The sequence below is a fragment of the Lycorma delicatula genome, chromosome 10, assembly GCF_047948215.1.
Source record: "Lycorma delicatula isolate Av1 chromosome 10, ASM4794821v1, whole genome shotgun sequence".
Lineage (NCBI taxonomy): Eukaryota > Metazoa > Arthropoda > Insecta > Hemiptera > Fulgoridae > Lycorma > Lycorma delicatula.
Genome location: NC_134464.1, coordinates 79,066,379 through 79,094,057, shown reverse-complemented (window position 1 = coordinate 79,094,057; position 27,679 = coordinate 79,066,379). Strand labels below are relative to the sequence as shown.

General features: G+C 29.5%; 1 protein-coding gene across 3 annotated transcripts in view; it reads left to right on the top strand.

The window, feature by feature from the left end:
- MCU (mitochondrial calcium uniporter) overlaps positions 1 to 27,679 on the top strand; it is a 770,244-nt gene that overhangs the window by 553,796 nt on the left and 188,769 nt on the right. Inside the window, exon 1 of one of the 3 annotated variants that reach the window (XM_075376268.1) lies at positions 19,324 to 19,771. The exons of the other annotated variants lie outside the window; for them this stretch is intronic. Coding sequence (XP_075232383.1) covers positions 19,648 to 19,771 — 124 coding nt within the window. The 5' untranslated portion in view covers positions 19,324 to 19,647. Of the gene's footprint in view, positions 1 to 19,323; positions 19,772 to 27,679 lie in introns of those variants that run through there. 3 annotated transcript variants of the gene reach the window in all.

Genomic DNA, 27,679 nt, shown 5'->3' with positions numbered 1-27,679 from the left:
ATGTACCGATGTTTACTTTTAGATTGATCTAAATGATTCCGTAATCGCTGTATTTATTGAAATTTGAGGATGGCTTTAGTCTTAAATTGATCTAGATTACCTAATTATTTGTTAACCAATATATCATAAAAGTGATATCATGTCGTAGTTCTTTTAGAATCATTTTTTCTTGTAATATTTTAAATTACTAAATTATATCCTGTAAGTGATGTGTAAAGGTTTTGTAAATTTAATTTATAAAATTATTGAAGTTTATTTTGATATTTTATTTTAAGAAAGAATTGTTCTTGAGGTATCTGAAATTTAGTAAAAAAAATTATACCGCTTATTACTTTTCGTTGGTAATGGCGAATTATGTGTGTTTTCTTGTCGAATGCTATTTAACATATAATCAGATACATATACTATTAAAGTTATTTAAGTAAACTAGCTGACCCGACAATGCTTCGATGTTGCTAGGTTTGACAAGTTTGATAAAACATTAAAAAACTGAACATTTCAGAACATCGCAAAATTTAACCTTCCCCCTCTTTCACTTTTTCCTTTTTCCCTTTTTCGTAAAAATATTTCATTTCACGTAACAAATATATATTCAGAATATGAGCCAAATCAGACTATAAATGCAATTTTTCGAAATATCTCGACCCCAGCCCCACCTAGCGGGTCCATTTTTTCAAATATATTCTTTTTCACATAATTAATATATATTCTGAATATTGAACCAAATCAGACGATAAATATAATTTTTCGAAATATCTCGACCTCAGCGCTACCTAGCGTGTCCAAACTAATTCAGAAACCTTCGCGAGCGTGCGCATAACAACTCACGAAATTTTCATCCCCATCGGAATAATGGTATAAGAACGCATACGGGTACAAACAAACAAACATTAATTTATATATATATATATATATATATATATATATATAAGATTGTTAAAAATGCATTTAGTTTTCATGTTGTCTATGCATATCGTATAAAACTAAAGCAAATTTCAAAAATATAACTGAATCAAAAATATAACACCTAACATAAATTATTTAAATATTGTCAACAGTCGGATGTGTCGAAAACCTTGATTTGATTAATAAGATCGGAGTGTTTAATGACAACTTTAGTTCTTTTAAAAGAGTAATTGAAGATTTTTTCTTATGAAGTTTTTATTCAGTTAATGAAATAGATGATTACCTAGTTCTACTAAAAATTATAGTTAAAAAAATATAGGTAAAAAATATATAGTTATAGTTAAAAAAATATAGGTAAATATTATAGTTGTTCTACTAAAAATTATATTTCCTTTGTAAGTTGTAAATGTAACATTATGGATAAAAAGTGATAACTGAATTGTTAATTTTCTTACTTGAAAAGTCAATTAAAATTACAAGGTGTTATATTTTTGATCGTTAATAAATGTACGAAGTGTGCACTAGTTTACTTAAAAAGATTGAATGTAGAGTACAGTTTTTACTTTATACACTAATTTTGTATCCTAATAGATTTATGTAGGATACTTAAGTTTTTATTACAATTCTGCTCCACACATTCTCTATATTAATTAGATCTTCCCCCTTTTCCCTCTGTAGATTTCATAGAATTAGTGGATGGTTGTAGGAAGGTAGTGAGTGACAGGAGACCATACAAAAAATAAAAAGTACTATTATGTGTCCAGTGTACTATTATGTGCCAGTTATTATCTCAATCCCGGAAGGAACCAATTAAAATTGTTAAAATATTTTAAATAATCCTTTAAACTTTTTGTTTTATTTAAATCTGGTACAGCAATTAGTAAATTTTCTCCACAACAAAATAATTATATTAATATTTTTGGTTAGCCTATACAAATTTATAACATTACTGTTACATTTTAGTTTTAAAAAATGAAGAAAAACTAAATTATAGTACCTTTTTTAGTAAATTCTTAACATAATTCAACTTTTGACCTGTGATAATATGCATAAAAAACTTTTTTAAAAATCTCTCTCGTTAACCAAGTTTTTGTCTTTAAAGAGACAGTTAAAAAATATATTTAAGTTTATTGAAAAATCATTTGAAATTGAAAATTTAAAAAGAAAAGTGAGATTGAAAAAAAAGATAAGTCATTTCAGATTATTCCTTTGTTCGATGATAATGTAAAAGAAACAACCGACCCATAAATTGTAGTGAAGCACCTAGGAACGTTTGTTCGGTACACCGAATCGCTTTAAATTAGACCTAATTCACTCCCGGTAGAACCCAGCCAATCTCAGAATAGTAAATAACAATTCCATGCCAGGAAAGACAAATAAGAAAGTCACTTCCTAATTTTCTGTTACTTTTATATCATGAATACGTTTATAAATTAAAATAATAAAGCTACCAAATTCATTTGAGAAAGTGATAATCTTACTCTAGTCATCAGAGGATTTGATTGTAAACAAATATTTATTTTCTTAAATAAAGCGATCGGGACTGGTGTCTAAATACTGAACAATCTGAGTAATACAAAAACATGATTGAATTTTAAGTCCTTTTTTAACACTTAACAGAACGACCGATAAATGAAAATCAGGGAAATAAATCGGGTTTGCAAGTAATAAGAAGACGATAACGACTAACAGAAAGAGGATACGCTTGTTTTCTCTAACAAAATATAAAATCTTAAATAAAATTAGATTATCTTGATTTAATAAACAAAAATTAATTTCGATGTCTAACAAATGTATTAATCACAGAAATGTTTTTGGGTACGGCAAATTCAAATTGAAAGAAACTGGATTAATGAGTTTAATTAATTACTATAAATTGGAAACAGGTTTTTCCTACTATTGACGGGTCAAAATATTTATATATTTATTTTATACATGTAGTTATTTTAGAATGATAAATTTTTTGTCGCTGTTCTTACCGAAATTTTAGATTTTTATGTTAATTACATTTTAATTTTTAACGTATTTTATTCATCAATTAGTTTACAAAATATGGAATATTTGTTCCCCAATCCGTCAGATGATTTTGTTATAATTCCTAACAGTTTTGGTAAATTTGTATATTCCAACCAAAAATTGAGCCCCTTATTATGAAGCGAAACTTTAATATTCATCAAACTCATCAGCTATAACATGATTAATTTATATAAAAACCGTTATTTGATGATTGATTAATTATAAAAATATCACTATGTAAAATGAATGATTTAATTCATCAAAAAAGCTTGTTTGTCGGAAAATGGAAATGAAATTTGGTAGCGTATGAAAAATGCTATACCTGATCGAAATTCGAATCTGGGAACCCTGGATGAAAGGCCGAGACGCTACCACTCGGCTACGGAGATGGAAAAAAAAATTAGAATAATGTTTATTAAAATCATATATTAAGGTTAGATGATGAACCCCCCTATCATTCAAATATAAAAAGAAGTAAGTCATTTTTTGGTAGCTTTTAATAAAAATATATAAATAAAACTTTTCACCTATTTTACTGATACAGTATGATTTGTACAATTTTGCGTTCATTGAAAATAATTTTATTGAGTAAAAAATCTTATCAATGTAATTTATTTATTTAATTTAGAAATCTATTTTAAATGTTTTCTTATTAAGAATATTTTTGCGTTACTAATAACAATTTATATTGTTTTTATAATACCGATTAATAGAATAGTCATGCTGATTAAAAATGATTTTTTAATTTTTTTAAAAAGTAATTTATTATTTTAAAAATAATAAAGATATATTCTATTTTATCTTAATATCATAATTTAAACCTTCTTTTAAAAATATTATTATACAAAATATACCATATTTTTTCTGTACAAGCCCGGTTGAGCGGTTATAGTGAAGTGGAAAAAATACATGCTTGTTTTTTTTTTTATTTTTACCTATTTCCCAGTTCTGTACATAATGTAGTTACAACTGAGAGACATCGTATAGAGAGATGTTTACTTCTTTGTCAAATTCATCCATATTTGATACTCTAATGTTCTTTTCTATCTTGTGTTTTTTAAATTTTAATAACAATATATATATATATATATATATATATATATATATACTACTACTATATATATGTCGGAGAGGCGAGGAGATTTGTCAGGGATTCAACGTTTTGTGCTTCACTCATCTTTACTATTACAAGTGGAGAATATATAAGATTATAATAAAGTTCAATTAATAAAAATGAGCAGACAACTCGCACAATGAAACAATTACAAATGATAACCATCACTCATCAATAACTCAGTAGTACACGAACCATAATATAAGACTAATTCAATTTAGAATTCAAATAATATTAAAACAACTTGCGATAGACCGAGGCTCAGGGAAATAACGAATTCGCGATCACCAGGACGTCCGTTCGGTCTGGGTTCCAAAGCAAGACTACCCTTTTACCATATTCTCAAATAATATACCTACTGCATATTTCCGTTTCCTTATTAATTTTATGATACCCCTATCGTCCTGGGATCCCGACTACGTTGACAACCATGTGCCTACCTAGGCCTAAGCCTACCGCAATAAAACAATTTAAACCTTATTTTACAAAATATTACAAGTAATAGTACATTTCTTAAAACTACTAAAAATACAGATATTCTAAAGAATATTCTCATCGTTTTGTCGGAAGATACTCCACTGTACTTTATTCTCCGACACGGCCATTCTGACAATCACACGCCCTCGGGTGTATCTAAAACATTGAGTTACAGTGGTATTTTAATTTTTGTTTTCAACTGACCTCGGTCATTATAAAGCATTTTACAATAGTTAAAGTACAAAAGATAGATTCAGAAGTCCTCTCGAGTAACAGAAATCCATTAATTATTCATTATCCTAAATAGTCATCGTACAGTACTCAAGAGATCGAAAAGCCATCAATCATTATTCCTTATCATTTAACTGTCAAATAAGATTTTATTTCCTCCACCAATAGACCTCTGCACTATCTCTAGGCTACCCTGTATGCCACATACAGTATCATGCATATTCTGTAGTTGCCACAACTACCTGCCCGACACATCATCAGGTGCCCATCGCGCCCTGATCAAACTAACATTAGCCACTAATTTAGTTTGCTGTTACGACTACACACTGATGCATGTGCGAAAAATAAAAATGCCAGGTCCACGACCTGCTGCCAGCCATTAGTGCATTGCGTCATTGGTGGTCTCTTTTTAAACCATAGTCCCTGTTTCAGGACCAACATCAACAGTCTCCTCGGCACAACTTTCATTGTCCGAGGAAACATCCAACTCATTAGGAATATAATTCTCAGGCATTTCTCTCAACTTATCATGACTATACTTATAACTTCTACTACTACTTAAAGATTTTAGTGTGTACCTGTCGTTATCAAGTAATTCTGTTACTACGAATGGACCTCTAAATTTCCTATCGAGTTTCGTTTGATTACGTTCTTCGTTCTTAATCAAAACGTGATCTCCTATTTTAAACTTATTAACCTGTTTTGGTAAATCGGACAAAGGGTTTCGAGAGAAGAAATCCGCGTGCGACATACGTTTGCCTTCTCTATAAACTATATCGAACTGAAAAGCCTGTAAATAAGCCCACCACCTATGGACTCTATCATTAAGATCAATCTTATTTTGAGAAGATTTCAATGAATTACAATCAGTTACAACAGTAAATTGTCGTCCATGCAAGTAATGCCGAAAATGTTTAATAGATTTAACAACGGCCATAGTTTCGAGTTCGTAAGAATGATACCTGGACTCGGCTGGGCTTGTCCTTTTACTAAAGTATTCAATAACTTTATTTTTACCGTCTGCTTTATGCATGAGTATTGCTCCGTACCCATCGGAACTAGCGTCGGTATGCAGTTCTATAGGATAATCCGGGTCAAAGATAATTAAGACGGGTTCGTTGGTCAAAGTATGAATTACTTTTTGTCGGGCGTTTTCATGTGTCTCAGTCCACTCAATATATTTTTTTACCTGAGGTAAGAGCATATAATGGTTTCATGATTTGTGAAAACTTAGGGACAAACCGTCGGAAATAAGATGCAAGGCCAATAAACTGTCTAAGCTGAGTAACGGTCCTTGGAGCGGGTACCATTGTTAAAGAGTTTATTTTACGAGGGTTGGGACGAACTTGTCCTTCTTGAATCTCGTACCCAAGGTATGAAACAGATGTTTTGAAAAAAGAACATTTTGAAAAATTAAATGAGAATCCCGCATCTATAAGAATTTTTAATACCACTCGAAGTCTTTCAAACGCTTCTTCTATCGTATCTGCAATTATCAAAATTTATAATTTCGAATTTATTACATTCATTTACTACTTTAGATTTACAGATTTTAAAATTATTTTGAGAAATATTTACTTCAAAACCCAAGCTCAAAATTTCTCGACCAATTAAAATATTATAACTCAAATATTCATCTGGGACAACGTGAAAAAGAATCTCTAATGTAAACAAATCCATAATTACAATAGATAAAATTTGCATGCTACAATTTACTACAACATTTCCGATGCCTTTCAAAATTATTAATTCATTAATCCTACGTCCAGAAAACTTAATCGCTATCGATTCCTTTATTAATGAGCATTCCGCTCCTGAATCAAACAATATGGAAACGACTCACCAAGATGGTTTAGAATACCAGTAGGAGCTGCAATTGTGCAAAGATTCACACGGCGTTCGACGCTACCATTCTCCTTGTTGTTCCCTGGACCGCTACGGCTGCTACCTGGAGCCGTACAGTTTGGCGCAATATGACCAGCTACCCCACATTTGAAACACGTCACATTGCGCGATGAAGAGGATTTTCTAATAGACACAGTTCTGCTGCAGAGCACCAAGCAACAGAATCTGATCCCGCACTCTCTGGATTAAATCATGGTAACGCAACACTTTTCTTTGTCGATAATGGCTTTTGCATACAACACTTCATAAACTCAAACAATGTATTCCACTGATCAGGTGATGGACCAGATGGAGACGATCCCACTTCTGATGTCGGAGAGGCGAGGAGATTTGTCAGGGATTCAACGTTTTGTGCTTCACTCATCTTTACTATTACAAGTGGAGAATATATAAGATTATAATAAAGTTCAATTAATAAAAATGAGCAGACAACTCGCACAATGAAACAATTACAAATGATAACCATCACTCATCAATAACTTAGTAGTACACGAACCACAATATAAGATTAATTCAATTTAGAACTCAAACAATACTAAAACAACCTGCGATAGACCGAGGCTCAGGGAAATAACGAATTCGCGACCACCAGGACGTCTGTTCGATCTGGGTTCCAAAGCAAGACTGCCTTTTCTCGATATTCTCAAATAATATGCCTACTGCATATTTCCTTTTCCTTATTAATTTTATGATACCCCTATCGTCCTGGGATCCCGACTACGTTGACAACCATGTGCCTACCTAGGCCTAAGCCTACCGCAATAAAACAATTTAAACCTTATTTTACAAAATATTACAAGTAATAGTACATTTCTTAAAACTACTAAAAATACAGATATTCTAAAGAATATTCTCATCGTTTTGTCGGAAGATACTCCACTGTACTTTATTCTCCGACATATATATATATATATATACTCACAGACAAAATTATGTATGTATTAACTAAATATTGGCTTTTTAGGTTATAATTAAATAAAAATTTAATTACTACTAATAACATTACTACATTTGTCAGAAAAGTACTTATTTATTGTAAACAAAAAACAAATTCTTTTTTTGGCGCTGGAGATGGATGAAAAATATTGTACACAAAATAAAAAATACATTCTGGTGAGGAATTAATTGTCCCCATTATGGATTCGGCTGAGCAACTTAAGGACAACTCTGAAGAAATAAAAAAAAGCACTACAAAAGCGTACCAAAAAATTTGTTGAAAATAGTGGACTCATATTTGAACATTTAACTGGATCGTACAATACACTTTTGATCTAATGTAATATTTCAAAATAAAATTAGAACTTTTCTAATTTTTCTTTGTTTTATTCAATTTATCTTACACCATTTTGTTCAGAATTAAATTCTCTATAAGCTTTGTTAATAAGTTTTTTTGTTTATTACCCATTTAACTAAGTTATTTTAGTCAAACATAAGAAAAAGGTTTTTTTACCCCAATTTATTGGTTTGACACCCCAGATTTCTTGAACACTACTGCAGATACGGTTGAGACCTATTGTAATCAATTTTTTAGGTCAAATATCATAAGAAATGACTAATTCTGCCTCTTAATTAACATCCTAAAAATTTCACTACGACCTCATTTTACCGGGGTAGCTGAAATCCGAGCGAAATCTTTCACTAGCCGTAACTCACAAATGAAACATTTCAAGATATATGTTTATATGAACTTTTTCCATTTTTTTCACGCTACAGTAGGTTATGAAAAGTCCCGGTAGAACTTCGTGATACTCTGTGTAAATATATATATATTTTTTTCAAATACTACACAGTATTTATCGAAAGTCAATATAAACAAATAATTCTGTGTATGTACAAGTTACACTTTGAACAAATTGCAACGTACAAATTAGAAAAATAAAATTATAGATCTTGTTCCTAGAAATCTTTCGGTAAGATTAATTTTCATAGTCTTTGGAGTTGACAAGGGAAAATAAAATTGAAACCGAAGCTCGTGACAAACAACTTCACCCAAAGAAAATTCTCGGCAAAGAGTGTTCGTCCCATCCATAATCCCTTGGCGGACCGGAATATTTATAGCCAAACGGGATCACTATTGACCAAAAATTTTATATTAACTAGCAAGAAAATTGTGTTGCCTTCAAAAGGAGATTAACCAACGAAGTGTTTGTTTTAGCGCAGCGTTGCTAAAATAATTCCTCGCCCATCGCTCTAATTTTATGATTCTGAAAGTATCAGTTGTAAATCCTTGCTGTATGGAGTTTCTACTAACCTTCATTGCAGGCTTGGGTCAAATAAAGCATATTCACATGTTCTATTTTATACTTTTCCAACTGTGTCTAATTAAATTTTTTTATCTATATTTGTAAACTTTAATAAAATTTAGAATTTTTTTAAATATTTGTTTTATTTTTTTTGTTTTAACAGGTAAGCGATACCTTTAAATGAATAGGACTGCAAATATATGCATTATTTATTAAAAATTAATCAGTTTTATGAAATTTCTTATTTTCATTTACGTAATAACATTAAGGTATGTTTTAACATAATTTCAATTTAAAAAAAAGTTGTTCCTTAAAAAAGTGTTTCTTCCTCAAAGAATAAATAGCGATAGAGGTTTATAGATAAAATCAATGGGCTGCTAACTTAGCGATACTAAAGTGGATAATGTGGAATCTTGACAACCTGTTATAGTAAGGGGATAAAATTATATAAAATTCCAAATAACCATTAGGATTAAATTTGTGAAAACTGTCCTTATGTGCTAGAAAAATGGTTTTACACCGCGTAACCGAATTGACAATAGAAAACCATGTGACGAGAGGTTTAATTGTAGAAATGTTTTTTTTATGTACTTCAATAAAATGACGTTCTCAAATTGATGCGTATGCAATTTTTTTACATCTATATTGCGGATCGATTTTGGATGGATTTTTTCTTCTGCTTACCTCCTACACAAAGTAAAAGATGTTCTTGTTATAAGCTTTTATTTAACTTGCTTTAGTTATAATCAAATCTTGCAACTGCTATATTTTTTGATCTATCGTATGAAAATTAATGAAATTTGGTACACGATGTAACTTCGATTACAACACAGCACTACGGTGTCAGAATTTATATGACCCACCCCCACGCGCTACCCCTACACTAAAAAAGAAATAAAATAAATAAGAAATGAAAATTTTCATTTCTCATGAACTATCGTATAAAATGATTGAAATTTGGTACACGTATGTAACTTCAATGTGAAAAATAAATATTTTTACTTTTTTTTTAGTCTTAATAAATAACAAACAAACTTAAACAAACAATAATATTCAGATATAAATATTATTAAGAATATTTTTTTTAGATGTAAAAAGTTTATTGTTCATTAAGACTAAAAAGTAAAAAATAAAAAAAAACGAAGTTGTAATACTTTCTTGAGATTGGTTATTTATTCTTGTGTTGTGGAAAAGTCATAATACTTGAAAAATCTTTCCAAGATTTCTTTTTTTGAGTAGCGGTAATTTATAATGAAGTTTTGTTTTAAAATAATCATTATATGTTTAAATATACCAAAGAAAATTTAAAAAATTAAAAAAAAAATATTTTTGTCAGCTTCCCCTCCAAATTACCTTCCGACAATTTTTTTAAATTTTTTTATGTTTATTATGTAAAATGGAGAAAACTAAAAATAAAAAAAATGTCCAACCAATAAAAAATTACCACGATTATTTTTTCAGGGTGGAGTGAATTATGATGAAATTTTATTGTAATATTATTATTAAAAGTTTATTATTTAAACTTTTAACAACCTCTTCCCAATTTTCTCTCTTGCTCTCTCTCCCCACTTTTTATTTTCCATAAAATGCAAAAGTGGCATGTGAACTGCTGGACTAAGAACATTGACAAGGAAGGTGACTAGGTAAAAAATAATGATGTACATGTGGAACCCCTAACTTTGTGTAAATAAATTGTAGAACGAGTAGCGCAGATAGTTTTTTACTCGCCCTCGTATATCATTATTCTGTTACAATCTACCAATCATAATGACCATAAAAATAAATTGTTAAACTTCAAACGTCAATGTAACTATAGATTTTCGATTATATAATTTTCTGTTTAAAACACAATAATTTTTTATATGTAATCAAATATATTTTTGTAATTTTTTGATTGAGTTTTAAATAGAAAATTATATAATCGAAAATTTATATTTACATTGACGTTTGAAGTTTAACAATTTATTTTTATGGTCATTATGATTGGTAGATTATAACAGAATAATGATATACGAGGGCGAGTAAAAAACTATCTGCGCTACTCGTTCTACAATTTATTTACACAAAGTTAGGGGTTCAACATGTACATAATTTTTTTTTTTACCTGGTCACCTTCCTTGACAATGTACTTAGTCCAACAGTTCACAAGCTTGCATATTCCTTCCAAGGTTTTCTGTTAGTCGCGATGCCACTTTTGCATTTTATGGAAAATAAAGAGTGGGGAGAGAGAGCAAGAGAGAAAGTTGGGAAGAGGTTGTTAAAAGTTTAAATAAAATAAACTTTTAGTAATAATATTACAATAAAATTTCATCATAATTCACCCCTAGCCTGAAAAAAAAATCGTGGTAATTTTTTATTGTTTGCACATTTTTTTTATTTTTAGTTTTCTCCATTTTGCATAATAAACGTAGGAAAATCAAAAAAAAATTGTCGGAAGGTGATATGGAGGGGAAGCTGAAAAAAATAATTTTATTTCAATTTTTAAAACTTTCTTTGGTTTATTTAAACATATAATGATTATTTTAAAACAAAACTTCATTATAAATTACCCCTACCCAAAAAAAATATCTTGGAAAGATTTTTCACGTATTATGATTTTTCCACAATACAAGAATAAATAACCATTGTCAGGAAAGTATTACAACTTTTTTTCATTTTTTTTTTTTTACTTAAACGAAGTTTTTCTTTGTTACGTTTTTCAAAGTTGGCTTGAAAATATTTTAAAAGGCAGGGTGTATATCATTACGTTACTATAATACAGTTCTAACCAATCATTATGACAAAAATATTTTTAAATCGTCTAAGTAGGCGAGTTACTTTTTCATTTAAAACATTTCCCTATTAATTTATTTAGAAAATTATAGTTATGGATTGTTAGAAAATTCATAATTTTGTGCTAAATAAAAAAATTCATCGAAACCGGTACATTATTGAAAATTAAAGCTTAAAATCTACATTAAAAAATTAAATGAATTGAATGTGAACTTTTTCCATTTTAAATTCGTTTAAATTTATTTATACGATGTTATTTTGGTAAAATGATTTCTCCTTTATTATTACAGTTGAATTTTTTTAGTCGGTAGATAAAATATTTGTGCTTAACTGTTTGTTTTACATATTGACGTAATTTTCTTTTTTTAATCTACTTTCATTGATGTTTTATGTAAATGAATGAACGTAAACTAACGTAACATTCCCTCTCTGGTATATACATTCAGAAACTCTTGTAACACCTGCGACACCAGTTTCCCTTTTACATCCTGGATTATTCCCTTTTTCTTCCTTTATAATCTCCATACCGTTTCTCTTTTCCTCTTTTGTAACTTCTGAACGTTTTGTATGATGACTTATTTTACCCTTGTCACCTATTACACAGTTACGTATTTTATTAAAATAAATTTCTTTCTTCGCTCGCTTTCAATTTTATCGTTTCCATTACAGATTTATTTATATTATTAGTTGAATGTATTAATATTTTGATATATGAAACAATCAGTTTCGTTAAACAATTTTTATTGGTTTTTACCAGTAAATAAATAAGATGCATTTAAAAAGCAATTTAAATGCGCAAAAATTAAAAAGAAGATAAATTAATTCTTTTGTAAATCTTTATGTTTTGAATTCGGCGCTTAATTTGATACCGGTTTCAAACCTATAGATTAATTATAGGTTTATTAACCTATAGATTAATCTGTTATTTAATTGTAGTTGTAAATTAATTATAATTAATTCTTTCATTTGAATCGTTTTAATTTTTTTTTTTAAATAGGTTTTATAAATTTTATTTCAAAATAAATTGAAATTTTTATTTAAAAGAAAGGTAAACCTACCAAAAACACTGAAAGTTTGAAAAAGCATATGAATGAGTACAAAGAAGTAACGTGTAGTTAAATTTTAAATTATATAATATATTTACTAGCATCGTCGTCGCGACTTTGCCCGCCCTGTATGGTTACTTGTGGATCAATTTGTTTCTATTTTATGACTTCTAGTCAATAACCGGAGGCAGTTGGAGCCGGTTGCGTCACATACACAATGTAACAACCGTAGTGGCTATATTGGTTGAGCCGCCGCGCCGTACACCATCGCACCTCTTACAAAAATAGAAACACAAACCCGAAAATAGTTTTAACTACTATTTTCGGGTTTTTTTTTGGTATTTATCTGAAGAGTATTTGAAAGCTAAGATCTACTGAATATAGTAATTCGGAAATGGGGAAAATTGGCAATCATTGTTCAAAGATTTTTACCTTCTTTTTCACCCCCTTTAAAGGTGAAATTTCAGAAAATCTAGAAATTGGTGTTCAGATATTTACATAAAGATTTCACACACCAAAAATCAAGTTGATATCTTCATTTGTTCCCTAGAGATTATAAAAAAAAAAAAAAAAAATAGTAAATTTTATTGTCAACCCATTTTAATCCTTTAAATTCCGATTTTCATAAAATTACTCCGTAATTTATTGTAGTATGCACTTAATTAGTGTGATATTAGTTATGAATGACCCACGACATCTTATTTTTTATACATACATACATATATATATATATATATATATATATATATATATATATAAAGAGAGAGAGAACCCGGGAGTTGTTGGCCAAACTTACGAAACATCTCAATTGATCAAATCGGTTGAGATTGAAATATGGCTGAAATTGTTAAAGTGGATTACAAAAATCATGCGGTCTGAAGTTTTGTGTCTAAACTCACTTCCTTCAGTAATTGAATTAAAAATAATTTAATAATAATTTCTATTATTACTAATGATAAAACATACATACTTAAGTTCGGCCTGCACCTCCCGGGACACCTATATTTTATATATATATATATATATATATATATATTTTTAGCGTAAATTTCCATACCAGTTTCGTAGGAATTTCATGTTCTTTGAATATGAGAATGTCGTTAGCTTATTTATCATTACGCTATAGCAATTAAATTCCAAACAACACTAGCAAAAAATATAAAAAAATGTTCAAAGCATGTATTACATAGACTATGTCATTGTTTGTCTAAAGATATTGCCATTTAAATTATCTGTAAAAACACTATGAGATCACCTTCCTACAATCTTTCTGTACAAAATAAATAAATCGTAAACATTAATGTACTTAATTAGCAAAACGGTAAGCCATTAATAATCTTTTTTTAAAAAATGACGTGGTTCAAACTGAGAAGCGTAATTTTTTTTCAAAATATGGTTTGACCGTAGTTTAAATCATATAAATAAACAACGTACCGGTGTCTAGGAAGAAACTGAATTTTGAATATGTTCTACTGGTGAATTGAAGAAAATATTTTATAGAAATATTTGTTTTCTAGTTACGTCTTGCAAAAATTTCGCCTTGGTTTTTACTTCAAAGATAAAAATGATTAATCATTAGAGTTCATGTAAAACAAAGTATTGCTCATAATTATTATTTTATTTTATATTAAACTTGAAAAAAAAATTTTTTTATCAGTTTCAGAACTACATTTCCAATAGTGCTTGAAAAAATTGTTGTAATTCATACAAAAAAAAAATTAGTGTAGGAAAATACACTTTTTTTTAGGTTTGACGTAAATTAAATTTATTATCAAATTGGCAGTAAAAAAAAATTAATAAATGAAAAAATAAAGCTTAATAACAAGATTTGTAGAGAATTAATTTTGGGAAATATTGTATAATTAAAGTTCACAAAATTTGATTTTTAAAAAGCATGATAAAACTATAGATTTAAAAATATTAAAAAAATAATAATAAACATAGCATAAAATAAATTTTCATGTAATTCAAATAAAAAGTTTTCCTTTAAAATAAATTTTTGAAAATTTCGTTCAATTACATTTGCTACTACAAGCATATATTTACGACGACTAAAGAGGATCTCAACTACCGAAATGTAAATCCAGATCATTTTTTCACTCAGATTGATGGCTAAGGAAATTGGACTGTTTGATGGTGCTTGGGTTTCCTTTCTATTTTTTCTTTTGTTTTTTTTTTGGTTCTATTCTGTTTTTATATTTCTCTCTTTTCCATTGCATTGGTTTTTCTTTCAATTCCCAGATTTCATTTCCTTTTTTTCTTCTTTCCTTTCTATAATTTGAGATATATTGTTCAAAGCTCACTTCTTAACTGCCTTCAGGGAATCTTTTTAAAGCTGTTCGTCGATGGTTTTTGAAGACATTTTTAACGTTGTAACTCAGCCGATGCTATATTTCTTTCCTAAATTTTTTATCGCTATTTTTATTTTATTTTTTAAGTTTCTTTGTTTTTTTTTTTTTCTGTATTTTAATTTCACCGGATCTAAACCTCGGTCAATATGCTTGTTTTTTGTTAGTAATACATGAAAATTTATTCTGTATAGACTCTTCGGTCAGTGTACTACGTTTATTATTGATATTTTGTAATCTGATAACTGCAATGTTTTATACTATTCTTAAGCTGCTATTTGAATTTAAACTCTTGTAAAGGATTTAAGTAGGTAAAAGTAAATTTTTACAGGACATTATTTTCACCAGTTCTTACAACGTGATACGATTTAAACTTCTGAATTAGCCTGAAATAAACCAAATATTTCGATTTTCTTTAGCTTTTATTACATTTATTGTGCTGTAATGAATGAAGTTAGAAATTAATTTTTTGACTTTCATTTCAAGCTAACGAATTATTTCAAGCGATACGAATTATTTAATAATAAGCTTTTTTATTGGGTTTTCTGCTAATCGCAGTGACCAAATTTCAACCTTTGATTATTTTATTTAGAATAAAATTAATTTCTTAATTGGAAAGTATCTTTCAAGGTTTGCTAAAAAACTTGTCTCCTTCCTTTGTTAACAGTTTGTGATTGATTTTGTCCTTGATGATCGTCATCTTTCTAAATGAATTAAAAGGTCTTTGGTTTTGCTGTTCAAATATTTCATAGTGACGTTATTTACATGGTTGTCTCTATAACCTACTTTCTTTTGTTTGTTTCTACCCAGCTTATTTTTGAAATGTTTGTCCCTTCTTATGTCCTATTCACTTCTTTAAAACGCCACAACATTCCTTTTGTCATCTTATTAGAGAGATTTAAAAATAATTTTTCTTTTAAATCTATTTAATTTAATTAATTAATTTTTACTTAATTTTTTTTTCACACAAAGGAAATGTTATTTTCTTAAAAAGAAATCTCAACACTTCTCACTATTATATAAATGAGACAACTTATTTTACGTTTGTTTCCGTTTACCGCGAAAACTATTGAACCAGTCATTACGAAATTTTTATTTTTGTTTTTTCAGGGTGAAAAACACTTTCACGTTATCATCGTCCGGGTACAATTTTTTTTTTCTACAAAAGCTGGACAGTTAAAAATTAATTAAAAAACCTCGACACGTAAAAATACATATTTAAAGTAAAAAAACCTTTTTTTATGCATGTTAAAAACGAAATAACTCGAAGATATATCACATTACATATCTCGAAAAAATAAAAGATTACCGAAATCTGCATTTCAGCAAATGGCATGAGTATTTGGAACACCTTACAGTAATTCACATACTTGAATATAAACGGACAACTCTAGGAAATCGTAAAACAGAAGATAACAACACTTTCTATCCCCGTGAATTGTTTGCATGTTAAACCTAGTCTAAACTTGGGACGCAAAGCCGCGTAACAGACGCAGTCCACTGTCAGTCGCAGCGAGCACAAATTGGTGCGTCTGTTTGTCATCAAATATCAATGAGTGAGCCTAGCGTGCCCTGTTCGCAAACGGCAGATAACAACCTCCTTTTGACGGTTTTTTCTGCATGAAGAGCTTCACTGTGAAACAGAATTTTTAATTGGGCGAAGTTTATTGTTCATGGTAGCATCCCACGTATCATGAACTACCCTACCCTCTTTAGAAAACAGACAAGATCGTTAGAAGCAACGCAACTGGTAAAAGTAGGCTGAAAAAAAGCTTCTTTTGCCACAGTCTTTGCGCCCTCATTGCTTGAAATTCGTATATGACTGGGGATCCAGCAGAATCTGACTGTGTAACGTCTACTCATTTGCGAAATAACACAATGAATCTCATAGATTACAGGGTGTCTAGAGTACACGTCATTAATCGCCTGTAGGGCACTCATGGAATCTGAGCAAACAAGAATATGCCGATATTTTGGACTAATTATATGTAAGGCCTTATTAATGGCATATCTGCAGCGAAAATACTGGTGATGTTGGGAAGACTAAACATCAAAGATGTACGTTCTGTTACCAACAACAAAGCCACAACCCAACAGAATTAGCGTTTCTGGAACCGTCTGTATGTACTGTCACATCAGGATTCATACTATTTATAGTATTATAAAATTCGTTTTGTAAGAGTACCGGATTTATGTTCTGTTTGTTATACTGACAAAGTTCAAAGCAGTAATTAACATGAGAAGGCTGCCAAGGAGGTGAATAAAATGGAGCAACACTAAAGACTGGAGGTAATTTTAAACTTACAGCTGAGAAAAGGCGTTGAACCCTAATGCCTAACGAAGCAGTAGATCTCAGTTGTTCCTGGTATTGATGCTGGTTCGAAAATACCGCATCAAAGGTTGGGTGAGTTGATTGCGCTTTAAAGCGAGCCACATATAGGAGCATATAATTTACTTCCTTCTATTACAAAGAGATGGCTTATCACTGTTCACCAGCAGACTTACCGCGGGGCTTGAGCGAAAAGCAACAGTGGCAAGACGGATGAACGAATGATGGACAGCATCGAGCATCTATAATGTGCTGGCCCTTGCCGACGAATAAGCTACGCATCGTAAACGAAAACGGACCACAACTCGGAGCTTTCGCATCACCCCCAGAATGTTTTCCACAGTTCAAACTTTACCAATCTCACTACTACATAAATCATAAATTAAAAGAAAAATCATATAAATAAATAATTAAAACTTCTGTTACTTAATTTAATGTCATTATCTATAAAAAATAAAATTGCATTATTATCGTAATATACGTAAAAAAAATTATTTTGTTAATAAAATTAAAGGAAACGAGGATTATTTATATATTTAACAAAGTTTTGGTGAGGGTTTGAGGGATATTGAATTTCGTTGTCAGGATCGATATCTTCAAAAAACTTATCACGTGTTTTACTAAATTTGTTCGCGTTATCTAATTGCTCGCGACCCGCGAGAATACACTCTCACACAAATTAAGTAGCACTCAGTAGATTTTTATTTCCTGAATAAGAAGCTCCGTCAGGGTAAGCCATACACATAATCGGCATAGATTTGACCTTCGATTTTGTATTAATAGTCTAGGTCAGCGAGGTCACTGATAGGAAGAAGAACTTCCAGGGCTAATTTATGATTGTAGACACGTGAATCTACGTCACAACATTCTCAAAGAACAACGTATACGTTCAACTCGAAATCGAGTTCAACCTTCGAGAAATGTCTGTCCCAAATTAGCTTTTGATTATCTCCCTAAAATTGACTTTCTAAATTTGAAAGATATTCAGATAGGTAACATGGTTTGACTTTGACTTTGACTTTGCTGTGCCGGGAGCGAAATAGTTTTTGAACAACTTCAATATCCTCTTGTTTTCATTAAAAATTGATTTTGGGAACACATACCTATAACTCTTGATATCAACAACCCACACATAATTTCCAGTTTTTGAAATTGTGTAACATTTAGCGCGGGCGAAGCCCTGACGGAGGATGTTAGTGATAATTAATTTAACGGCGACATATTTTAATTGTTTTCTGATTTTTATCTTTTTTTAATAACACTGATTTTAATAATATTTAGAATTCATTTAGTGATTATCAGAGATGAAGATTCCGTAATGGGGTTTTTTTTTAAGAATTGTGTATAATTAATTGTATTATCAGTAAAAAAAAATATTTAAATTAAAATCTGTGAGAGAATTACATTTTCTTTAAAAAAAGGAGTTTCCGTTAACCATTTTCAAAATACATGAAGAAAAGGAAAAATTAGATTTTTTTTTTATTTTTTAATTAAAAATTTTTCTTTTGATTATTTTTCGAAAGGTCGTGTGCTAATTTCATTCGATTTTTTTACTAATAATTATTAATAATTAATACCTCTTATTGATGTATGTTTTGTATGTGTAAAGTATTTGTTAAGGCGATTTTTATACTTTAATCTTTGTTGCATAAAAATATTATTTACTGTATAAATAAATTTGCAGACAAGGTTACTTAAAATGATGCAATGTCCTAAAAATAATAATAACAATGATGCATCAAATAATCATTTTTCTGATGATATCACCTATCTTTAAATAATAACTCATTACATTTTTTTTCATTTTCTTTTAGTATCTGTAAATTTTATCTAATAAGTCGGTACGTCTTTGTTGATAAACATTTTGCTTCATTATATAAATTTACATACATATATAATGTGATGTATATGCATAGAGTATATTCTCTGTTAGGCTACATTTGTGTAATGAACGTGACCTTATATAATTTATGCGGCAACCGTCACTAAGGCACCGTGACGCTAGCTAGTAGCGTAAATGAATTTCAACCTTATTACTAACATCATGTGACTACGTGCAATAATCTCAGCGAGGGAAATAATTTACACATCGTATTGTATTTAGCATTTACTGTAAAACTTTATTATTCGCATTGTGTGTATATTTATTACTATTATTATTATTGAAAACAAAATTCGTCCTTTTGTTAAAAACTGTGATCATTGTTTACATGATTTTTTTTTCAGTTTTGATTCGATTCCTTATTTTTTTCTGTTTGAAATGATGAACAGTTATTTACGCCTTTCTCGTAATAGACCCTGTGTTATTGTACTGCTTGATAGTAATCGATTATTTAAAATGTGTGGCTCAATGGAGTATTTTTCAAGTAACAGAGATTCTACTGGTAAGTTAATACAATATATATTATATTTTTTTAATTTTCATATTTTTATTTTATTTTATTTTTTTTTTAATGAAATTAATATATCGTGGTATTGCGTTAAAAGTAATTAAAAAAAATTATGGAACACGAGGCAGATGTCCTCATGAGAAATAATAAATTCTAGTTTTTTTTTATTATTACCAAAAAAACGACTGGTTTAAAATAAAAATAAAATATTGTTAATTAAATAATAAACATTACATTACAAGAATTATATGAAATTCACAGTCTAACGTTTGATCCCAAAGATGACCGACAACAGTCGATCATGTTTCTGTTTGTAGAAGGGGTATTACATGCGCAATTAAATGCGCTGTATTCAGTTTAGTGCCAAACGTTGATCATTATTGTTTGTTTCATTCTGATGCTTTGACAGTTAATTATGCTGTCGTGTTTAGCTATTATTAGAGTGGGGTGTGGATCCCTCCTTCGCAATGACGTAATATGCCTCTTTTTCTTTTTTTTTCTTTCTGCTTAGCCTCGGGGAATCACAGTCAGGTATTATTTCATACTCATATGCTCATATGCATGAGTATAAGTGAAGTGTAGTCGTGTACAGACTCAGGTTGACCATTTATGAGATGTGTGGTTAATTGAAACCTAACTACCAAAACCACCAGTATTCACGACGTAGTATTCAAATCCGTATAAAAGTAACTGCCTTTACTAGGATTTGAAATCAGCTAATTTGCGAAGACGTGTTCACCACACTAGACCAACCCGGTGGGTTGACATAATATACCTAAACTGGAACGATATTATGCATTTAATAGATAACATTTCGAGTTCTTAAGGAAGTTATCTTCCTGTACTAACTTACAATTACTGTTTTTTTTTTGTTTTTTTTTTTAAGGAATAACTTTAATACGCTCTCATGTGAAACGGTATGTTAATATATTACAGTACATGTAACAGCTGAATGTGGATCCGTAGTACGTTATGGCATCTCCTCGACTGCTCAACATCACTCAGCGAATTCTCCTCACACCCATACCCAAAGTAGTGTATTCCAAAATTCACGTAAATAATTTGCCGTGTCTTGCACCGTATCTAATTATGACGTCACTATTATAGTAACGAAATATGTTCTGGTAATTTGTTATTGCAAATAAAATAGTTTATGCTTAATATTTTGTTCAAGATGTATATGGAGTAATTTATTTTTTGAAAGTATATGTTTTTATCAAATATGTTAAACTAAAGTTTTGCTATATATAAATAATAGCAATGACGTAATACAAAAGTATATTTGAAATCAGCTGTTTATTTATTATAGGATGTAATGTTATGATTTTCTTTGACATGACGTATTTATTTACGAAAATTATTCCTAAATAGCACGTACGTATTCTTTTGAGCATTGTAGGCTTACAAAACTTCAAAATAAAAAAATTAAATTGTATAAAAAATACATAAATAAATAAAAGTGTACAATTATACTCATAATTGTACAAGTATAAATACTTGTACATTTATAATCAATATTAAATATCTTATAAAAAAATTAATTTCTCAAACATGGTACTGCTGGTATGTTAAATAAATAAAATAATATTATCCACCTTACGAGCACGTTGATTCGTTTTCTAGATCTTTACTTACTTGGAAGCCATCATCAGGAATTGAAATAAATGCATTAAATTCAAAGTTTAAAAATAATAGTTAAAATTTAAAATTTAAAAACAGTCTGACTGGTCCCGGTCCTACTAGTATACTGAAGGTATATACATATCCTTTGGTGTCATTTTAATCCACCAGAGTGTATGTATATTCCTTCAGTATACTCGTAGGACCAGGACAGTCATGACTGTTTTTAAATCTATGATTTTTGAACTTCGTCTTTAATGCATTAATTTTAACTCTTGATGATGGCTTCCAAGTAAACCGAAAGATAAAGATCTAGAGTACGTAAGGTGAATTATATTAATTGTTAATTAATTTTTTTTTTAAATATGAATACTACAGAGGTATTAAGTTCGTACTATAATAAACGTAAAATTAATCTAATTAAAACGTTAATTCGTATTATATTGTATAAACATAAAATGATTTCATACAAAGTAATTTATGTATAGCTCAAATAATTAATATAATAAAAAGATCAGTAGAATAAAAAAATAACAGATGAAATAAATAATTAATAATTAAATTACAAATTTAAATAAATAATTAATAGCAAAAATAAATGAATATAGTAAAATAAACAATAAATAAAAAAATCCAACTCTGTATCATTTGGAGGTCGTACTTTTGTGGCAATCTGTAGCACTTGTTCCGCATGCCGGGTTATAGGAGTGGCGTGAGTAGATAAGTAGAAGAGGCAGCTTGTAGGGAGGACCCCAGTCTTAGATTTTCCATATACTATAGCATTGCAGTTGTTTGGTTTTCACTTTATATTTCATTATGATATAACATAGTCTCAAAATTAGTATGAGACTCTGATTATTATTTGCGTGTTTTATTTTCAGATTATCGCTGCCATTATGACTTATCTTGTTTATTGCTAACAAAATAAGGTTTTAAATGATCTTTTGTTGCATTTTTTTTTTTTTTGTTATGAAATAAATAATAATACTAATGTTCTGTAATTTATATATTATTTTACAACCCACCGGATTGGTCTATTGGTGAACGCGCCGTCCAAATCAACTGATTTGGAAGTCGAGACTTTCAGCGTTCAAGTCCTAGTAAAGTCAGTTATTTTTACACGGATTTGAATACTAGATCGTGGATACCGGTGCTCTTTGGTGGTTGGGTTTCAATTAACCACACATCTCAGGAATGGTCGAACTGAGACTGTACAAGACTAACACTTCATTTACATTCATACATGTTTTCTCATTCATGCTCTGAAGTATTATCTGAACGGTAACGGAAGCTAAAAAGGAAAAGAAAGCTATAAGATATTATACATTATGTACAAACTGCTCTTTAAAAATGTATGTATTTTGTGCTCTTTAAAAAATAAAATACTTTACAAATTAGCAATACTTGTAGAGCCATATTCAGAAACGTTTAGGTTGTGGTTAATTCTTACTTTTTTTCATAAACGATATTCTGCGTCTTGTTTACGTATGTTGAAAGCTAGTTTAATTGTATGCGAATAAAAAAAAAACACAGATACTTTATTTTTTTGTGAAGATTTATTACTAATATGATATAAATTGTATTATCGAATAACGGCAAATTCATTTATAAATATTTTCCTATTGGAAAGGAATATTTATTATTTAACAAAGAACTTTCAACAAATAACAAAGAACTATTTAACAAAGAATATTTATTCTTTAACAAAGAGATCATTCAACGATATTGACGAGCAAAAAAAAGAACCACCAAAAAGTTTTATGATACAAGAATATGTAGATACTTTACTGTTGTTTTAATGCGTCTGCTTAGTAAACTGGAGAATGTTTTTCCATTTTTTGTAACTGAAGTCAATAATTCAATTGACTCGATTTTATTAAATTCAAAGATTAATCATTCTGTTGATTTAACTGAAAATGATAGCGCTTTTAGCTATTAGAGATATTATTCTGAGATACCTAATTTGTTTTCTAGAGTGCTCTGATTTGATAAATTCTTTCTTATTTTATAAATAGGGAAAAGTTTCTACTAGTATACAACACTGATTGAAACCAAACTTCTAAGAAAGTGAGGCCTTTCTCTGTTTGGAGTAATTGGTCCCTGTTTCTTAGTGTTCTAAATGTTCATTGATGTTCATATGCAATACAAAAAAATTAATTGTTGGAATCAACTATTGTTATTGCCAAATTATGAAATAAATTATTTCAAACAAATTCTGGTAAAGTTAATTTTTAATTAGCTTAAAAGATGTTTAATAAATTGTTTTATTGATGTGCTGTTTTATTTGATTTTTCTATATTTTTTTTAAAACTGTGATAGTTTATTTTTCTAAAATATTCAATTATTTTATTTTCTAATATTATACATTTGGAAATATTTAGTTTATATGAGTTACATGAATTTTATTCACACCATTTTACTCAGAATCAAATCCTGTACAAATTTTGTTTAAATCATTTATTATGTATTAATTATTCATTTATCAAAATTATTTTCCCCAAAGTTAAATAGTACCTGAAAACTACTAAAAATACAGTTCTGGGACCTATCTTGTTCATCTCAAATTTTGTTCAAAAACCATTATATTCACTTCTTAATTTAAGTTCCAAGAATTACAATCTGGTTTGAAGGCACAGTAATCAGGGAGAAAGTTTTCGTCAGGCGACAATTACTAACGTTTATATGTATTTTCTGCTTTATTTTCACTTACAGAACATGTCGTGAAGGTTTGTTACATTTTTCTTGAATCACTTGTATATTAGAAAATCATTGGTGAAATGCATTCTGAGACTTCCAGAGTGTTGTGATATTTTTTTACCGAAATTTTCTTCGTACAGAATTTGCTCCCACACATTGTGCACTTGAGAGACGATGAGTTTCTCAGTGCTCACTTCCATGGCACAATAATCGGAAGAAAAGCGTTTAACTCTAAAGTTTACAGCCTGTCTTTGTGGACTGCACAAAGGAGGTGACTTTTTAGGATCGGACCAGGCCTGACCTGATAAAGCGGAAACCAGTAGAAGCGGGAAGTGTGAGCGGATATAGACATTAATATTCAGCTGTTATTACCGGTAGCTGGAAAAACACTAATATCATTCCATAGCCAGTGCGACTCGTTCATAGCAGAAAGATTATCTTCAATCCACCAGGTTGGTCTAGTGGTAAACTCGTCATCGCAAATCAGCTAATTTCGAAATTGAGAGTTCTAAGGTTCAAATCCTGATAAAAGCAGTTACGGATTTGAATACTAGATATTGGATACCGGTGTTCTTTGGTGGTTGGGTTTCAATTAACCAAAAATCTCAAGAATGGTCGACCTAAAACTGTACTAGTCTACACTTCATTTACATTCATACATATCATCCTTATTCATTTTCTGAAATAATATCTTCCGGTGGTTCCGGAGGCTAAACAGAAAAAAGAGAGGAAGATTACCTCCTCTTAGTAGAAACACAGCTGACATTACATTCGCTAGATTTAATAAACCCGAGGTATGCAGGTATTAGTATTTATAAGTAGACAGGTAACTGCGGTGATTTCAGGCTACCGGGCGGTAAGTGGCTTACTAGATTCCCTCTTAGGAGTATGTGCAGGATTATTTGCCGTTACTTTACCATTATTTTAATCACAGGATTAAAACCACCAAAATACATACTCCAGATTTCTAGGTAAACTGCTGTAACTCTCGTGTACGTCTCTCTGGTGGAGATGTGAAAGTAGTTTAGTTGAATTCCCTCAAATTCTACATTTCGCAGGGAATGGGATAGAATGTTTCTAAGAGAAAACTGAAATACTGGTCTGAAGTCGCTGTTTATTATCTGAAGGGAAATTCATTTTTTTTTATATCATTTAATTGAATTGGTCACTGTAAAATAGTTTTTTTTTTTACCTGGGTTCAATGAACATTATATTCTTTTTTATTAAAGTATTTTATAATTATGAAATTTTTTGATTACTTTTTAAACCCGTATTCGTGAGAAAACAGAGCGTTACAGTTTAGAATTGTTTTATTTATTCATGAAATTTAAATATAATACATGATAATAATATACAGGATGATGATGCTTTTACTGAATATCTTATGAATTATTGCGTGTGCCCTCATTGTATTGTGATGTATTTATCTGTGGAGTACTCGTACAATATACTATTTGAACTGATACGAGGTGGAAAGTACTGTCAAATGTGGAAGTGAAATTTTAATAGTACCCTACTTTTTATCTTGCATTTTGACGGAAAATAATTAATATTAATTAGTAGTATTGCAATAGTACTGTATTTTGTAAATTCTTTTATCTTTGATGAATTAATTCATCACAGGAGCTTATGAGGCTTGTACATGAAATATATAAATGGAATTTTGTAGCGTATGAAAAATAGCATGCCTGACCGGGATTTGAACCCGATACCCTTGAATAAAAAGGCAGTGACGTAACCACTCCGCCATGGAGATCGGCATTTTCTTTTCGATCCTTATATATATATTTTTTCGTTCCGACCATTACGGATCACGTTTAAATAGCATTTTGACTTCATTTTCTTTTCCTAAAATGTTTTCATTCTTTTGCTCTATTGTTGCCTTTTTTCAGTTCATCTATTCTTTGCGTAGATCCTTAGAAAGTTTAATGTTTTAAGATGTATTTATTTTTCTTTAAACCGGTTGGTTTTTGTGGCTCTGTTTATGTAGAAATTAAATATTTATTTTCTCAATATTTGGTTGTTCATTCTGCATAAATGTCCGTAAAACTGTAATCTTCTTTCCGGATTAAGTCGTCCCCCTATTTTTTCTGCACGTATGTAAATTTCTTTTTCATTTTGTAAATTCCATCTGCATATTTTGGTCCGTAAATTTTTCTTAAAATTCTTTTCTCTAATTTTGCTATTTCTTGCTCTGAAAAGAACTGCAGGCATTCTTCCCCATACAGTGCTTTTGATAGAACTACAGTTTTATAGCGCCTCAATTAGGAGTTATCCCTCAATTAGAGGGATTTTTTTACTGTAATTTTTTGTTGCTGAGATGATAGGCAGTTTCAATTACTGTATCCCATTTTTTTTTTTTTTTTTCATTTATAAACGGTGTTAACGATTTCTCCCAAATATTTCAATTTTTGAACTTACTTATTTCTTTGTTGTCGGAATGTTAAGAGTTTGAATTCTGTTTTATTTGTCATTGGAAAATCAGGTAGTTTATTCATAAGAAATGTGATGACTAACATTGCTTGCACATTCGCTTAGTTTTTGGATTTTGATTTTAGCTTCGTCTATATCTCTTGCTAAATTGCAATATCGTCTGCAAGGCCAGAATTTTTGTATTAATGAATTTAGTTTCAGCGCCCATTTTTGTTTTCGTTTACGTTTAACTTTTTAAGTGCTTTTTATTTTATCATTTATTTATTTTACTTTATTTTTATTTATTTTTTTTGTAAAGTTGTTTCAGCAATTTTAATACATTTCTATATTCATTACTACGAAATTATTAAAATTAATAATTATAATACGAAGTTACTGTTTACATCATATTTCTTCTGATTATTTTGATATACTATAATTTTTGGGTGTTCCTTTGCAACTTTTATTCTCCATACTACCCTTTTTTTGTTAGCATATTAATTTACCCGGAGTTCTTTATTTTATAAACCAACAGTTTTTTTGTAAGATTTTACTGTAAGCTTTTTTCCTCTTGCGTTTACTTTGTCTAAACTTTTTCATAATGGACCATTTCATTTTTATTTTTAACTTTTTTTTATCCTGTTTTTATCACAAATGTTGAAATATCTTTTTACTTACTACTTCTGTTACTTTCCCGGCGAATATAGCTAAAGTAGCTATTCTAGCTAAATTAGTATGGAAAAGGTTGAGAAATCACCGTACCGTACCGGTCTTAACTTAAGCCATAATTCTTAAATGCAATAACTCGATATAAGAGTATTTACATATCCTCTTGAGTCTCCACCAATAATATTATATCATCAGCATATTGAAGGTTGTTAATTGGAACTATATGTTTTAAATGAAGTTGTGTAGGACTTAGTATTTTAAATAAAAATGAAATTAAAGGAATTGTAAAATAAGTTTAAGAAAAATAAATAAATAAAACCCGACTTTTTAAAACCACCTAAAAAAGAAAAAAAGTAATACTCTTTCAATTCATCTTTAGATTTTGACTATCGAGATTGGGTCTTAGATTACCACGTAGTAATTTGTAAGTAATTGTTATAAATTTATTGCCGACTTGAAATATCTTTTAAATTTTAACAAATATGTTTTTAATATTTTTTGGGA